The sequence below is a fragment of the Bos grunniens genome, chromosome 1 (genome assembly GCF_055505025.1).
Source record: "Bos grunniens cultivar Pamir isolate PY7600 chromosome 1, Bosgru_T2T1.0, whole genome shotgun sequence".
NCBI lineage: Eukaryota > Metazoa > Chordata > Mammalia > Artiodactyla > Bovidae > Bos > Bos grunniens.
This window is the reverse complement of record NC_141165.1, coordinates 147,062,903-147,081,136: the sequence shown is the minus strand read 5'-3', so window position 1 is coordinate 147,081,136 and position 18,234 is coordinate 147,062,903. Positions and strand designations below refer to the sequence as shown.

The window sequence follows — 18,234 nt, the reverse complement described above, 5'->3', positions numbered from 1 at the left end:
GAAAAAACCAAAGATTGAAAACAATTGATTTGCTCAGCAAACCAGCATTTAAAAAAAAAAACTCATTTACTAAGAACAATAAAAAATGCCCTTACATGTGTGCTCTCTTCCTTAGCTCTTTCCAAAGAAGAAGTGGATAGCTCAGTAAGAGTCAGCAATGGGGAAAAGGGATAGTTAAGGAGTTTGAGATTGACATGTACACACTGCTGTATTTCAAATGAATAATCAACAGGGACCTACTATATAGCACAAGGAACTCTGCTCAATGTTATGTGACAGCCCAGATGGGAGGGGAATTAGGGAGAGAATGGATACATGGGTATATTTGACGGAGTCTGTTTGCTGTCCACCTGAACTATCATAACATTGTTAATTGGCTATATCCCAATATAGAAGACTTCCCTATAGCTCAAACAGTAAAGAATCTGCCTGTGAGGCAGGAAACCAGGGTTCGATCCCTGGGTTGGGAAGTTCCTCTGGAGAAGGGAATGGTAATCCACTCCAGAATTCTTGCCTGGAGAATTCCATGGACGGAGAAGCCTGGCGGGCTACAGTGCGTGGAGTTGCAAAGAGTTGGACACGACTAAGTGACTAACATGCACAGTCCAATATAAAATAAAAAGTTTAATAAATAAATTAAAATTATGTACATTATGTTCGATCACAGTCATCATACAAAATAACCTCCAAGTTATGTGAATATAGTATATAGTATGTTATGTATATTTTACCATAATAAAAATTGTATGAAATTCAGGGAAAAGAAAGTCAGCAAATATTTTCTATAAAAGGCCAGTGAGTCGATATTTTAGGTTGTGCAGGCAAATGGTCTCTGTTATAAGTACTCAACTTGGCAGTAATAGTGTGAGAGCATTCTCATATAATAGGTAAATGAATAGATACAGCTGTGTTCCAATAAAACTTTATTTAGCAAAAGAGACCAGCAGGCCAACGCCTGATTTAATAAGTCCGTTGAGCCTGGGACATGTTGCTACTAACTTTAATTTCGAGGGACCCCAGCAAAGTTAACCCAATACTTGCCTTCAATAAGTTGACAGTTTAATCAATATGATGAGACTCAAGGATGTGCCAGAATTAAATAAAACAAAATGCACAAGTGAAGGGAAAGATTGCTGTGAGAGACTGACAAAGAATGAAACTAGTTTTATCCTGAAGACCTCCATAGAGGTTAAGAACTCTATCGGCTTTCATGGCTATGTGCGTCACTCAGCTGTGTCCAGCTCTTGGTAGCCCCATGGACTGTAGCCCACCAGGCTTCTCTGTCCATGAGATTTCCCAGGCAGGAATGCTGGAGCGGGTTGCCATTTCCTCCTCCAGTGGATCTTCCTGACCCAGAGATCGACAGTCTCTATGAAAGTGGACAATACTGAAGATCTTGACTTTTTGAACTCATCTACTGAGCGTCAGGTGACTATGGAAGGTCATCCCTTTATGGTCCACTGTGAATGAAATGGAGCCCAGCTCTGACAAGTTGACAAAAATACAGTAACTGAAGCTTACGATGTCCCGAATGCCAGCGAATGTCACTGTGACTTCACACATGGTTTTCAGATTCAGACTGAACTTGCTCTTAGGTTTTGGTGCATTGCGCTAAATAGGGTGTAAATATTAACAAAAATCACACCAGCATTCATCTCATTTCACATATTTGACAAAATTCCCCCGTCAGTACTTGTCCATAAGACATAAAAAAGAAATAAAGCTTGACTAGAGTAAACACAGCCCAGATAACATTTTTATTACCTTCTGTCCACACAATGCATCGATAACCTGCCAACTATGATTGCACTGACTATAAAATAAGCGTGATACAAGGGCATATCCATGGAAGTGCTTTTGTTCTTTTTTTTTTTCTTGTAGAGAGTCCGGTATCACATGTAAAGATCACAAACTTTATTTGCACGTTATATATGTCTCATCTAACTAGGACTTGATAAATATTTGAGCTTAGAAGGCATTAGGGATTTTCGTTATTTTGCAGTTGGAGGAATAGACTTTTTTTCTTTTTTTTTTTAAAGTTGGGGTGGCAGTCTATATACTCTGCCATGTTGCGAGATGAAATTTTTTCATCAAATCTTCCTTTACAGGTTTTTATTCCGTACATATCAATTACCCTTATTGCCACCCATCATATAAATCACAGTCAGTTCGTGTGACTGCATTGCTAGCTCCATATAAAATAGGATTTTCAGTGATAGGGCAGTGACTGGGTAGGTCTTAATTTACTCTTATCTTGGGTTGTCAATGCTATAGAGATAAATTGCCTTTTTGCTGCTGAAAGGAGACCCACCAAATTTTCTTGCTAGAATCTAACATGTATATATTGACTAAATGCCATTCATGGGTGTCTGCTTAGAGAGGTAGTCATAGTTGTTAGTGTTTGAAGATGGTTTCTCCTTTTGTATCCTGTGCCTTAAAATTATGTGTCACCCCTAGAGATTGAGGAAATGAACAGATATCAAAATGATCAGGGCAATTTTGCACAATCAGGGCCATGTCTCTGATACCCAGTTCTTGCTGTCTTTACTATGACTATGACAGGGAGTATTATGCAGTGATTACAAAATCAGAACTAAAATGAGCATAAATGAGCATTTGGTGCCTTTGTAGCTAAATTTGATTGTGTCCCTGACACAGGGGTTCTCCATCTGTGCTAAGAAAGGGATCTCTGCCACATCCCGTCTTGGCTACCTGATGGGAAGAGCCAACTGATCGCAAAAGACCCTGATGCAGGGAAAGACTGAGGGCAAGAGGAGAAGGGGGCGACAGAGGATGAGATGGTTGAATGGCATTGCTGACTCAATGGACATGAGTTTGAGCAAACTCCCGGAGATGGTCAATGACAGGGAAGCCTGGCGCGCTGCGGTCCATGGGGTCGCAAAGTCGGACAGGACTTAGCGACTGAACAACAGCCACCACATCCAAAGACAATAGGCATCTTTATTTGAAGTAACTTCCCTTTAAATTATTAAATTTTCTAGGAGGAAACAAAGGGATGAAGATGTTTCCTTGGCACCATGTCACCAATGATGGTAGTGGAGTTTTGTGGCAGGAACATCGGGTGCAGCACCAGAGTTTGTAATAAATTGAAAGCAAATCCACTTTTCTCCCCCACCATCCTCACCCCCTCAAAAAGTAGAGCTGTGGCTGATACTAACAGAGATTACAGTGTGAAGTGGAAATGTTGTGATAGGCATGGATGCATCGTTATCAAAACTGAAGTGAACCTTCACCGACTTGTGAAAACAATACTAACCTTTAGTATTAGGTTACCTGTGGTCTGTGGTTTAGGAAACAGCATTCAGGGGTGAGAAAAAGAAGCCAACCTATGCCCTTTCTCATGGCTCTGTATGTGGGCATTGGCGGTACCTTCCATGAGAACCCCTCACTACCTCCCTGCTAACTTTCCAAGCCATCCTCATCTTCATCTTTTATTAATACTCTTGAAAGATCACCTTCTGCTTTGTCCCTTAGCAGACAAAACAGTCCTTTTATTATTTATTTATTTTTGATGTGAACCATTTCTTAAGATCTTTATTGGATTTTTTTTTTTTACAATATTGCTTCTGTTTTATGTTGTGTTTTTTTTTTGGCCCCAGGGCATGTGGGATCTTACCTCCCCAACCAGGAATCGAACCCACACCCACAGCATTGCAAGGTGACGTCTTAACCACTGAACCACCAGCAAAGTCCCTGAAATGATCCTCTTAGAACACATCACACCAGTCTTCTCTCCTCCAGACAACCCCCGTGGGCTTCTCACAGTCCTTACCGTGGCTTCAAGGCCCTTCATAGTCTGTCGCCTTTTCCTTTCGCCCTGTCTCACTTGCTTCCTCGCTTCTGGCCACACAGACCTTGCTCCTCTTGGGATTTGCCAGGCACACTCACCTCCAAAGGCCTTCGCGCTAGTTTCTTCATCAGCCTGTTCTTCCAGCAGGTAACTCGGAAATAAGACTTCAGTTCAGCTCTTCGTGTAAACCTCACCTTGTGAATTAGGCCGAGCCTGGCCGCCTACTTACTGCTGCAGTCTCCCCCCACCTTCCTGGCACTCCTATTTTTCCTTAACCCTGCTCTTGTTTCTTTGTCTTCACAATACAGATCACATTGTCACAATGTGATTTACTGTTGTCTTGGTGTGTGTACCCTGCTGTTTTTTTCTCTCACTAGACTGTAACTCCACCAGGAAAACGGTCTTTGTTTCACTCACTGGTTTCTGCCATGGGTTTTAGGGGCTGTAATATTTGTTGATTTGTTGAGTGGAGGAATAAAGAAATGAACAGGCACACACTCAAGACGGCGGAGTCTACATCCCAGCCGCTATGCGGCTTCTCAGATACCTCTAACCTCCCAGGGTTGCAAAAAAGAAAAACAACAGGAACCTTCTTGAAAGCATTACTCACCCAGAATGCCACTGAATTCTTGGAAGCAGGATGTTTCAGACTGTGGCAGTCACATGCTATGAATCGAAACTGCATTTCTGTTTCGTGTTTTTATTTGGTATTACTTTAGACACCCATTCTTAGTATTAAAAGGAATACAACTATATTCTATGAAGCTGTGATGAGACTAGACTAAGAAAAGCAATATGAAGGTCCCTTAAAAGTTAAATGCCTATGCACATGATTGAGTGGGCTGCTAATGATTTGGCAGCTGGAAGTCATAAGTTAGAGCTGAAGATGGTTAAGGCTGATTTTCCGCAGAAGGGCGAATAGACCGAGTGGGCATGCTTGCAGGAGGCACGAAGGAGCGTGAACAGAGGCCACAGGCTAAAAGATCATTCAGATTCAAGCTCAAGGAGCTCTCTCTCCTGACCTCTGTTTATCATAGCCCTACTGCTGCTGCTGAACGCTGGTTGGAGGTCATCCACCAGATAGTATTCAGAGCAGGAAACTATTTGTTACAAAATAGGCTAGCGGTTATCATAACAAAGCATATCTTTTGCCAATACAGGTTGTTCATTAACAAACCAAACCTTTCCCAGTTCCCCAGACATGTCGATGGATTAGCCCCTTACTGCTTAAATATTAACTTTATAGCCTCTTCATGGTTTACCCAATCCTGAATTCAGACTTACTTGTGTGTGTCTAGGGATGTGAATAAGTTGTTGATAGTCTTTCCTTTCTACACAATAAACGTGTAACAGGCTAATGTTTTTTTCCTCCCCACCCATTAAATGAGAACACAGTAAAGTCCGTAGCACAGTAGACACTAATGAATGGAGGATATTATTATTTGGCCAACCTGGAAATCTGAGCCTGTATCACAGTTTTTAAGGAATCTCAGAGGTCTCTGAACAGGATAACTGCTTTATGTTTTTTGTTTTTTAAAAAATGCAACAAAAATAAACTCTCCAGTTAGTTTCTATTTTCTAAAGTGGTTTAAGTGACCAGTGGTATACAGCTTCCTGTTCCCCTGTGGCCTGGAACATTCCTGACATTCCTTGATGTTCCTTCCCCCAAAGGAAGCACCTTGAAAGGGTAGGGGCAGTAGGGCACAGGCTTTCCTGCCCCTGCCTGCCATGCTTCTTATCATCTCTCTGTTCTACCATGGACTCAATCACAAAATAATGGCCAGTCCTGGTGTGACCATGTCTGTAGGATGTAGGAAAATTAAGGACATAGATGCTGAGCTCTCTGAACAAACTTGCAACATTTTCCCCTTTCTCCTCACCAGCTGCAGGGCGGTCATAACAGTATACTACATTTATTTTAAAATATGAAGATGTATCATTCATCTCTCCTTGACTAGACAGTGATCTGATTTCTGATTGGTGTGAGTACAGGAAATTTTCAATGACTTACACCAATTGAGATAGAGGGCAAGTGTGAATGACTAAGAAGTTTGAATTAAAAATTAAAAGAAAGAATTCTCTGGTGGTCCCATGGTTAGGACTCTGAGCTTCCACTTCAGGGATCACAGGTTCAGTTCCTGATTGGGGAACTAAGATCCCACATGCCACAGCATGGCCAAAAAATTAAAAAGAAAAGGAAAGAAAGACAGCTTCTCTTAAAGTCTTCAACCAAAGGAAGCATCAGGGGCCAGCAACAAGGATTTACTGAGAAAGATTCCTCAATTAAATGAAATACATTTGTAATAAAAGATTTGTATTTACTTCCTTGTTCCCAAAATTTGTTTTAGTACTTTAAATATTTTTCATCCTGTTAATATAACTTGCTTGCTGATTTCTTCATTATTCTTTAATTCTTAATATTACAATGCTACATTTCAACTTAGGCTAATAAGATTACAGTGGATTCAGATTGTAGTGTTTCTCTCTTTCCATAAAACAGTAGATCTGCAAATTATAAGAGCTGGAGAAAACCATAAGTTACTTCCTACTTGTAACTTTTACAATTTCAGTTTTCCAAACAGGGTGCCATGCTATGGTTACAGCACATTACAACTGTTGGCTATCTTGATCTGTGAATATGACCCTAAACCTTTATACATTTTCATTTATCCAAAATGTAAAATACAGTTAGCCTAATTATAGCATTCTGCCAGATTATACTATGCCAAAAGAACTTTAATTTGTTCTCATTTGCTGTCAGCAAAGATGAGAAAATGATTAAAACCTTGGGAAAAATGCTAAATACTACTTCCATGTCAGGTGGGGACATGACATGCATATCAATATATGCATATTGCATATTGATTTGCTTAAGTTGATGCAGAAAAACATGTACCTTTGTTTTTTAAGCCAAAAAAACTTAATTGAAAATTATTTCTCAGTCTTAAAAATTAGGATACATTTTTAGTAATTTCAGCCTTTTATGCAAATCATACTGAAGATTTTTTAGAAAAGTACATATTTTTTTTCCTCTCCATGGTACCTCATGGTCCTATGTGTAATTCATTTTCAGTAGATGTGAAATAAAAGTAGCTGGTTCTTCCCGTGGTTAGGATAAGTGCTAAGATTTGAATTAGGATAGAACAGTGAGCAAAGGAGAAGGGCAGGGTGCTAACGTGAATGAAGCGCCCTGTGTACCACCCTTTCTGTGGAGTGACAGACACGTGGGGCGGCATCTCATTTTCCCAGCACTCCTAATAAGTTGGCATGTTGTCACCGCTGGATAGATGAATAAACTGGAACATGGAGTGCTTAAGTCACTTGCCCTGGGTCACAGCTCATCTAAGAAAGACTGAATCAAGCTGTGATTGAAACCATGGTGTGCCCGATTACACAGTTGGTGTTCTTTTCCTCCTTTTTTCCTTTTTGCGGCTGAATACATACTCCCTTGTCTATTACACAGAAGATGGGGGCTGATGTCTTTCAATACATATACCCTCTGCCAATTTCAGACCAGTCAACTCAAAAATCCCCTGGTATTTTGGGGAAAAAAAATTTCAGTAATATGCCCTGCCTCCTTCCTTCCACTTCAGAAAAACATCTGGATTGACAACTAAACTGCTTTTATTTTTTTTAGAAAAGAATTATTACACAGTGATTGAAGTAGAAGGGAAGAAATAAGAATGAATAGTTCTCTCTTTAAGATTAGATTCATTATTTAATTACGTAACAAGAAAGCGTTCTTGTTTTAGAGCCTTTAGATGGGAACATTCCAGATGTTTTTTTTCCCCTTGCTGTTCAGTCATGGACTTCTGTCTGACTCTTTGAAACCCCATGAAGCACTCCAGGCTTCCCTGTTCTCCACTATCTCCCCGAGTTTGCTCAAACTCATGTCCATTGAGTTGGTGATACCAACCAACCATCTCATCTTCTGCCCCCGCTTCTCCTTTTGCCTTCAATCTTCCAAACATGTGTAAAAGATACTTATCTTACTGTTTAGCTTCAAAATGAGCTAGCAATTAATTCTTCTCACTTAAGTTCTTTTTGTAATATTAGATCTCAAATATAATAATAAAGTAATCAGGTAAGGTTAGCAAAGAAGAATACTTAGATTGGTGATGGTTGACTAATCTTTTGAATAAAACACTTAAATTGATTTGGCTTGAGAATATAGTGAAAACACCTAATTTCATTTTTTGGGTTGAACATGCTTTCTTCTTTAAATCAAAATCTTGTTTTCTTTTCATGTTGGGTTTTTTTTTTAATAGGCTCATAAATGCTCTGAATTCTCACTAGTCATTACTGATCTTTTGTAAAACTGCTGGTATAGGCATTATAATTTACTCGGCTCATGAACTTCAGACATCTTTGCTTTATAGTACATACACTCTTCAATTTTATGGGTATTTATTTTTCTACATAATATAGCAGTATGTGTTGCAATTCAGGAATATCCCTCAGCAGTCTTAGTGGAATTCAAAATAGAAATCAGTTTCCTTTTGACAACTGCTGTAATGAATTGGTTGACTACTGCCAAATTGTGAAGATAGAAAGCTCCTTTTGTGATTTCAAAAATGAACGTATTGACATTTATGAATTTTTCAGTAATGTTTCAGATACTTTCTGACCAGATATCTAAAATCCAGTGTAGGATTTTCTTCATTCTGAGGTGCAGTTATTCTGCAGTATGCTTATTTTGAGATTTCCTTGCCCTTTTCAGAAATCTTAAGGTGTGATGTTGATACCACCATTTACTTTCAGGATTACAAACATTACTGTCTCAAAACATAGGGATCTGATGCAGCATATCTGTGTTAAACAACTGTTTTTGCTCTATGCATGCTTGTTTTGCAGGGAATTTTAAAGATATTAAAATCACAAAAAAGAACTATTTTCCAGATTTTCCTTCACCTTATTCTTAAAAGGGGTGAAAGACACCCATACTGTGCTGCAAAATGTCTCATGGTCTTTTAAACGGCATTAACATCTTGTTCGTGCTTCTTTACTAAATTCTTTGTTCTGGAACAATCAGAAAATAAGGTTTTCTTTTGAAATGACTGGATGTTCTGTCACTCTCCTTAAACCTTCTTTCCTTCTGTGTTATAGTTCCTACAACAGCAGCCAGCACCCCTGACGCCGTTGACAAGTATCTTGAGACTCCTGGAGATGAGAATGAACACGCCCATTTCCAGAAAGCCAAGGAGAGGCTGGAGGCCAAGCACCGCGAGAGGATGTCCCAGGTACATGTGGCTCTCCATCCTTTAGCCCTACCACACTGGGAAATCTGGATTTGCCCCGTCTCTGTCTCGCCAGGGGCCCTGTGACTAACGAATGCCAAGGGGTCAGTGGTGGTTGTTCTTTAGTCGCTGAATTATGTCCAATTCTTTGCAACCCCGTGGATTGTAGCCCACCAGCCTCCTTCTGTCCATGGGATTTCCCAGGCAAGAATACTGGGTTGCCATTTCCTTCTCCAAGTGAACTTCCTGACCCAGAGATCAAACCCTTATCTCATGCATTGACAGGTAGATTCTTTACCACTGAGCCACCAGGGAAGCCCCCTGGGGTAAGGGCCTTTAATTTGATCCAGATCTTAAAGACATAATATTTTAAGTGTTTGCTATAAGGGCACTGATTTGGGGGTTTTTTGCATTGTCCTTGAACTTGCCACCTAGGAAAGATCTTGGTATAGCACTATAGTAAAATTTTGTTGGCACAAATTAAGTTGTATGTACATCTTTCTTGATGGTTTTGTCATTCTGTGTTTAGGGTGGTCCTATAACCATGATGTCCTAAATTTAAATCCCTTAAAATGTTCTTTAGCAAAGATGAATATTTTCATATGAAATAAACTTTGAGCCTAACATTTCTTACAGAGTTAATTCATAAGACTATAGGAGCTTAAAACCAAAGTACATCATAATGATCTAGTCCCATTAGTCATCTAGTCCTATAAATGATAGATAATGCAATAAAGGTTCAAGAGTTTGGCTTCTCAGAGAGACATTTGGAACCCAAGCGTATCTTGCTCCTGGTACAATGCTTTTTTCACTACACTGGCCTGAAAACCCTGGTTTTTTAAAATCGTGCATGTGTGCTCAGTTCAGTTCAGTCATTCAGTTGTGTCCAACTCTTTGCAGCCCCAGGGACTGCAGCATGCCAGGCTTCCCTGTCCATCACCAACTCCCGGAGCTTGCTTGAACTCATGTCCATTGAGTAGGTGATGCCATCCAACCATCTCATCCTCTGTCATCCCCATCTCCTCCTGCCTTCAATCTTTCCTAGCATCAGAGTCTTTTCTAATGAGGCAGTTCTTCCCATCAGCTGGCCAAAGTGTTGGAGCTTCAGCTTCAGTATCAGTTCTTCCAATGAATATTCAGGACTGATTTCCTTTAGGATGGACTGGTTGGATCTCCATAAGTCCAAGGGACTCTCAAGAGTCTTCTCTAACACCACAGTTCAAAAGCATGAATTCTTCGGTGCTCAGCTTTCTTTGTAGTACAACTCTCACATCCATACATGACTATTGGAAAAACCATAGCTTTGACTTTGTCGGCAAAGTAATGTCTTTGCTTTTTAATATGCTGTCTAGGTTGGTCATAGATTTCTTCCAAGGAGCAAGCGTCTTTTAATTTCATGGCTGCGGTCACCATCTGCAGTGATTTTGATGGTGGTTTAGTCACTAAGTCGTGTCTGACTTTTGCAACCCCATGGAATGTAACCTGCCAGGCTCCTCTGTCCTTGGGATTCTCCAGGGAAGAATACTGGAGTGGGTTGCCATTTCCTTCTCCAGGGGATCTTCCTGATCAAGGAATCGAACCCAGGTTTCCTGCATTGCAGGCAGATTTTCACTGACTGAGCTATGAAGGAAGCCCCAAAAATGTGATTTAGAAGCCCTAAAAATAAAGCCTCTCACTGTTTCCATTATTTCCCCATCTATTTGCCATGAAGTGATGGGGCTGGATGTCATAATCTTAGTTTTTTTTAAATGTTGAGTTTTTAACCAATGTTTTCGCTCTCTTCTTTCATTTTCATCAAGGGGCTCTTTAGTTCCTCTTTGCTTTCTCTCATAAGATTGGTGTCATCTGCGTATCTGAGGTTATTGATATTTCTCCCAACAATCTTGATTCCAGCTTGTGCTTCATCCAGCCTGGCATTTTGCATGATGTACCCTGCATATAAGTTAAATAACCAGGGTGATAATATATAGCTTTGATGTACTCCTCTCCCAGTTTGGAAGAGTCTGTTGTTCCATGTCCAGTTCTAACTGTTGCTTCTTGACTTGCATACAGATTTCTCAGGAGGCAGATAAGGTGGTCTGGTATTCCCATCTCTTGAAGAATTTTGCACAGTTTGTTGTGATCCACACAGTCAAAGGCTTTGGCATAGTCAATAAAGCAGAAATAAATGTTTTTCTGGAACTCCCTTGCTTTTTTCGATGATCCAGCGTATGTTGGCAATTTGATCTCTGGTTCCTCTGCCTTTTCTAAACCCAGCTTGAACATCTGGACGTTCACGGTTCTTCATGTACTGTTGAAACCTGGCTTGGAGAATTTTGAGCATTATTTTGCTAGCATGTAAGATGAGTACAATTGTGCGGTAGTTTGAAGATTCTTTGGCATTGCCTTTGTTTGGGATTGGAATGAAAACTGACCTTTTCCAGTCCTGTGGCCACTGCTGAGTTTTCCAAATTTGCTGGCATATTGAGTGCAGCAGTTTAATAGCATCATATTTCAGGATTTGAAATAGCTCAATTCCATCACCTCCATTAGCTTTGTTAGTGATGCCTCCTAAGGCCCACCTGATTTCACATTTCAGGATGTCTGGCATGTATGCTCAGTTGCATCTAACTCTTTTTCAACCCAATGGACTGTAGCCTGCCAGGCTCCTCTGTCCATGGGATTTCACAGGCAAGAATACTGGAAAATTGCCATTAAAAAAAAAAAAAAAAAGTTTTTTAAAAATCGCATTGTTTCTAAAACAAAACAAATTAAAAATTCATATCCAAAACAGCTAATTCATATGTGGTGGTAGTCTAGTTGCTAAGTCATGTCTGCCTCTTGCGACCCCATAGGCTATAGCCTGCCAGGCTGCTCTGCCCATGGGATTCTCCAGGCAAGAATACTGGAGTGGGTTGCCATTTCCTCCTGTAGAATTTGTATGTAGTAATACCAACCACAAATTAAGGTATGCCTGCTACCAGGTGCTGGATATTGCATTGAAAGTGAAAGTGTTGGTTGCAATCCATGGACTGCAGCCCTCCAGGTTTCTCTGTCCATGGAATTCTCCAGGGGATCTTCTCAACCCAGAGACTGAACCCAGGTCTTCTGTATTGCTTTCAGATTCTTAACCTTCTGAGCAATTAGAGGTAGATAATACTGAGGATTTTAGCCCTTTCTAGATTCTTCAGTCATTAAACAAATATGTGTCCATCACTTACTTCCAATCACCTTTCCAACTTGTAGTCTATATGAAGAAATAATAGGAAAAGTTATATTTAAGAAACATACATGAGTGAATGAAGAAAGATCTCAGGTTAAAGTCAACCACACTTTTTTGGTGTTAATATTTTGTAAATATCAGAAGATGTGACTGATTTTTGTCATGTTAAGCACATATACTTCAAAGTTCTCTTGATAAACACTGAACAAGATTCATGAACCTGGCATAAATTTTGTAAGATCATAATCTGTCTTTAGTAGAGGACATTGGTCATACCTTTTTAGTTTTCTGGTGATTTGACATCTGAGGCCTTCCTAATCCCAGGGAGATTGTCCCTCCCAGGGCTGGCCACTTCCTAGGGTTAGCAGATGACTGGCCTGCAAGGGCTCCTTTCATAATCACAGCCACCAATCCAAAGGCCGTACCCCTCAGCTACCCTCTTTACAGTCTCTTACACTTCAGTCCACTATCACCTGCCCTTCCCACCCCAAGGCTAAGTATCAGACAATGCGGGACAGCCCCCGTACCCCAGCGCCCATCCAGAGTATTCACACTAGCCAGTTTTATACCCATTAAGCCTGCCTACCCTGCCTTGCACATTTCTTCCCACAAAAGCCACAGTGAAGGTTCCTCCCACAGTTTTCCTTCACTCCCTTTGCCTGCTGACCTCCCTGGTGCTTTTCTGTGTCACCCTCAACCCCCCTGACCCTCTGCCACATGGCATGACATGTCACCTCCTCTTGGGAACTGTGACTTAAAGTTTTTTCAGTGGCAGTGGTCTTCTCCTCTGTTGGCTTCACCTACCTAAATAAAAATAAAACCTGTATTTAACCATAGAACTTCTAATGTATCTGGAAAGACACTTTTTTTTTTTAATGAGTCATCAGAGTATTTGGAACTACTTAGGAATAATAACATTGAAGAAGGAAATGGCACCCCACTCCAGTGTTCTTGCCTGGAGAATCCCAGGGATGGGGGAGCCTGGTGGGCTGCCGTCTATGGTGTCGCACAGAGTTGGACATGACTGAAGTGACTTAGCAGCAGCAGCAGGAATAATAACATTAAAGGAAAAACCCCATAATTACAGTACTTGGGCTCTAGAGTATAAGGTGCAGGTATAGTTGTTGCCTATGATGAAAACTTAAAAGCAAATTGAACTAGAAAGGTAGCTAGGGATTTCCATGGTGCTTTAATGGTTAAGACTCTGAACTTCCACTGTGAAGGGTGTGGGTTTGATCCTGGTCAAGGAACTAAGATCCCACATGCTGTGCAGCTCAGCCAAAAAATAAGTAAAAGTAAAAAAAAATAAACTAGAAAGCTAGCTAGAGTGGAATAGTGAGGTTTCACCTGAAGCCAGTTCTTCTGAATAATAGGATTTTCTTTAGGAAAGATACAAACAATATAGAATCACAATTAAGAACGATGAGTATCACCCGCCACACTTGTTGCCACAGAAAAGACATCTTTGAAACTTCAGTCCGGTCTCATTGCTTGTTTGTGAAGCTTTTAGGACCTTCTTATTGCCCTCAGGATCCACTTATGAGAGAATGGGGCCCCCAAAAAGAATGATAAAAAAATAAACACTGAATGCACGGCTTGGCATTTCCAGTGCCTGCCCAGGCACCCCAACCCCCTGCACCCCAACTCCAGCCTTCTGTACTTCCTCTCCTACCTCAACTGCCAACATCCTCGTATAGGCAGCCTTAAACCACTCTGCTCAACACACGTTCAGCTCATCGTGGACTTCTCTTTGGTCTCAGCGTTGAACTCTGGAAAGGAACCAACTCTTCTTCACGTGAACGCTTCTCAGTCATTGCTCACAGTCACATAGTCCTCAGAGTGGGACAAAGTCATTCCTCTTTGTATTTAATTAAATATTTTGCTTGCCAGTTTTATTCCTCCAGGTGGATTATAATTGTTCAGTCCCTATACATGTGTATAAGGTGCCTTCCTAACCTTACACTTCTATCTTGAACCCACCTAATCACTATTTTTTTAAAGAAAAGACAGATTCTGAATTCTTCTCAGTATTTATTGGTCATTTTGATTCTATGAATTAAACGGATGTCAAATATTCTTTTCAGATACTATAGATCTCTCCAGAAGAGTAACTTCATTTCAGTTTAGCACACCTGTTTAAGCCATGACTTCGTTCATATATGTTTTGATGGACTTTCTTTGTCTTCTAGTCATTACCCATATCTGAGATAATTTAAAGAATGTTATCCTGGAGCAGAGAATGTTGTCTGTTACATCCCAGTGATCATGGAAGTATGAGATGCTTGAGATCAACATTTATCATCATAATTTAATGTACTGAATTCTGGGCACTGTTTGACTTTGAACTTGCCTGCCTCCTAAATCTCTCTGTATTAGTTGTCATTTTCTCTGCATGAAGCAGCCAAGTCTTTGAAGACCTATAAATCCAAATGATACTGATACTTCTGTGCATGCAGTGGAAAATTGCTTTATAAGACTATAGGGGGCCACTGTGCAGTCTAGATCTAGAGAATTTTTAATTTAAAAATATCATGTTTTAAAATGATTTTTATTATAGTTTTTGTTATTTGTTTTCTTACAGAGAATTTGAAGGGTTTGGGTATTTGGAGTGTTTTTGTTGTTGGGGCTCATGATAACTCTGAACTTACAGACTTTTGTTGTTTTCTGTTGTGAACGGAAAAGGGAATGGCAGCCAACTCCGGTATTTTTGCCTGGAGAATCCCATGGACAGAGGAGCTTGGTGGGCTGCAGACCATGGGGTCACAGAGAGTCGGACATGACTGAGTGACTAACACACACATGTGTTATGAATAGTATCTAGCAAATACAAGAATCCAATCATTTATTACGTATTATTTAATGGTTTTAATATATCCTTCAAATGAAGTTCTTCAAAATGGAAGTTGACCTTTCTCGACATTTGTTATTTTTAAGATAAGCATCAGTATCTTAGGAACAGCCTTTTCTCCTGTCACCAAATATAAATAAACTTAGCTCACCTGTTGGATTTGCCGTTATATCACGGCCGATTGGGCTACAGGGGACAGTAACATGGTCTTTAGAGCCACAGAGATCTCAGTTTACATCTGTCCTTCTCCATTTTTTTCCTGCCTGACTTTGAGCAGGTAACTTAACCTGGTTTGTAAAAATGGGGATGTCCATGCCTAATCTCACAGGCTGGTGTGAGGAATCAATCAAACAAAAGAGGTTTTGTAGAGCTCTCAATCCTGGAGCTGGTATTTAGCAGGTCAAGAGTGATCTGATGCATTATCAGTGAACCTCAGTGGAAACCATTTGTTCAAAAGGAGCTACTGCGCCCACTGTGTGTCTATCTTTCAGTAAGTAGGCCTAGTGTGATGGTGCAGGCACGCTATTTTATTCACAAAGGTGTAGATATTCTTCAGTTGCTCTGAGAATCAAAAATTTATTTCATTTTTATAGGAATGCTTATTTTCAATTTATTAGTTAAGTTCAGTTCAGTTCAGTCATGTCCAACTCTTTGCGACCCCATGAATCCCAGCATGCCAGGCCTCCCTGTCCATCACCATCTCCCGGAGTTCACTCAAACTCATGTCCATCAAGTCAGTGATGCCATCCAGCCATCTCACCTCTGTTGTCCCCTTCTCCTCCTGCCCCCAATCCCTCCCAGCATCAGAGTCTTTTCCAATGAGTCAACTCTTCACATGATGTGGCCAAAGTACTGGAGTTGCAGCTTTAGCATCAGTCCTTCCAGTAAACACCCAGGACTGACTTCCTTTAGAATGGACTGGTTGGATCTCTTTGCAGTCCAAGGGACTCTCAACAGTCTTCTCCAACACCACAGTTCAAAAGCATCAATTCTTCTGCACTCAGCTTTTTTCACAGTCCAACTCTCACATCCATACATGACCACTGGAAAAACCATAGCCTTGACTAGACGGACCTTTGTTGGCAAAGTAATGTCTCTGCTTTTGAATATGCTATCTAGGTTGGTCATAACTTTCCTTCCAAGGAGTAAGCGTCTTTTAATTTCCTGGCTGCAATCACCATCTGCAGTGATTTTGGAGCCCCAAAAAATAAAGTCTGACACTGTTTCCACTGTTTCCCCATCTATTTCCTATGAAGTGATGGGACCAGATGCCATGATCTTCATTTTCTGAGTATTGAGCTTCAAGCCAGCTTTCTCACTCTCCTCTTTCACTTTCATCGAGGCTTTTTTTAGCTAAGTAAGTCTCCTTAATTATTCCATGGATTCCCCTGCTCAAAGCTGAAAGTTCTGAATATTGAAAGGGAGATGGTAAATTTCAGATGTAATACAGGAAATCAGTTCTTCACATTCCAATAAAACATTTGATTTCTCTCTCAAACTAATTTTGAGATTCCTTACGTGAGGAATTCATAGTAGAATACAGCCGCCGTGAACATTCTCGAGGCAGGAAATTGAAGTATTTTTATTGCAAGGCTTATCTCATCTATAAAGTAGAAGTAGCCTTCGGTTGCCTCATCTCACAAGTGCCCTTCATTAACTTCTTGGAGCCACCGAAGTATCTGGGGGAATGTGTTTCATTCCTTCAGTATTCTGTTCTTGTTCATAGCAGCCTGGTGTCTCTCAATTTTTCTCTGAACATGCTAGATTATTTTTTATATGCTCTTCGCTTGTAATAGGGGCTTCCCTGGTGGCTCAGATGGTAAAGAATGTGCCTGCAATGCAGGAGACCTGGCTTCTGTCCCTGTGTTAGGAAGAGACCCTGAAGAAGGGAACAGCTACCCACTCCCATGTTCTGGCCTGGAGAATTCCATGGACTGTATAGTCCATGGAGTTGCCAAGAGTCAGACACAACTGAGCAACTTTCACTTGCACTTGTGATAGAAAATTCATTCCATCCTTTTTCCTCATAATTTCATGAAAGCAACATGAAGCCTGTCCTGTATTTTCTACAATGAATCAAAGCTAATAACAATAAATAATTTAAAACTGTCTTGATGATGTGATATTCTCATAGAACTTCTCTATCCATAGTTATTTATGGAACGCTTTTTTGTTGTTGTTGTTATCTTGAAGGATGTCAGGAAAAAAGACAATTCCTTAGGAATAAGTGCTTGTAAATAACAGGCTCTTACAGTACAGAAATCACTGTCTCTGCTCTGTGTATCCACCAAGTCTACAAGTACACAGCTGTCAACAGACCATTATTTTGCTTACTGCATCTTTCTTTTCTTTATCTTACCTTTCTCAGGTATGAGCTACACTTTAAAAACCCTACTTGATAGTGAGTGGTACTCTTGAAAAGGAAAAGGAAGCTGTAGGTGGTAAGAATCAAGTATCATTTTCTTTCAACAGCATCCACAGCTGCAGACTTTTCCTCTGCATTCAGATCAGTGGGTGAACTTCTCTTAGAGAAATCCCAAGTGAACATTATGGATGAGAGGAGGAAGTCTTATTTTCCTGAAAAACAGATTAGCCTGGTTACTAAATTAGTGTTACCAAGAATGCTTTCTGCTACATTCAGAACATTATAATGTGTACTGTCCTGGAACGTGTGGAGGAATCTAGAGCATTGTCTGCTGTTTATGAGCTGACTTGGCAAGCAGAAGGTTCTAATCATCCTCAGTTCTTCGGTGGGAGGCATCTTAGGATTTGTGACAACAGAAGTCTTCTTTCCTGCCTCCATTATGTACTTCTTTTTGGCACTGTGTTCACTGCTTATATACACATGCATAAAATGTTATGTATGGTTTTGTTCTCCTTTGTCCTGTTTGAAAAATATAGAATTGAGATTTTATAACTTACCTTCACCAAAGACTAAAACCAGTATACTGAATATAATGTTGGAAAACCTTGTTCAGAAAATCTACGCGTTTTATGAATCGGCATTTGTGCACATCAAATAAAATGACTTGCGGCTATTTCTCAGGAAAAGAAAAAAACCAGCTTTGTTTCAAAGAGCTATGTGCTTAGTTGCTCAGTCATGTCTGACTCTTTGCGACCCCATGGACTGTCACTC

At 40.3% G+C, this 18,234-nt stretch overlaps 1 protein-coding gene across 8 annotated transcripts in view; it reads left to right on the top strand.

Moving 5' to 3' along the window:
- The window catches only part of APP (amyloid beta precursor protein), a 311,691-nt gene that overhangs the window by 194,150 nt on the left and 99,307 nt on the right, over positions 1-18,234 (top strand). For all 8 annotated transcript variants that reach the window (XM_086412582.1, XM_086412572.1, XM_086412568.1 and 5 more), the window contains one exon: positions 8,918-9,051. In XM_086412582.1, coding sequence (XP_086268708.1) covers positions 8,918-9,051 — 134 coding nt within the window. The remainder of the gene's footprint in view (positions 1-8,917; positions 9,052-18,234) is intronic.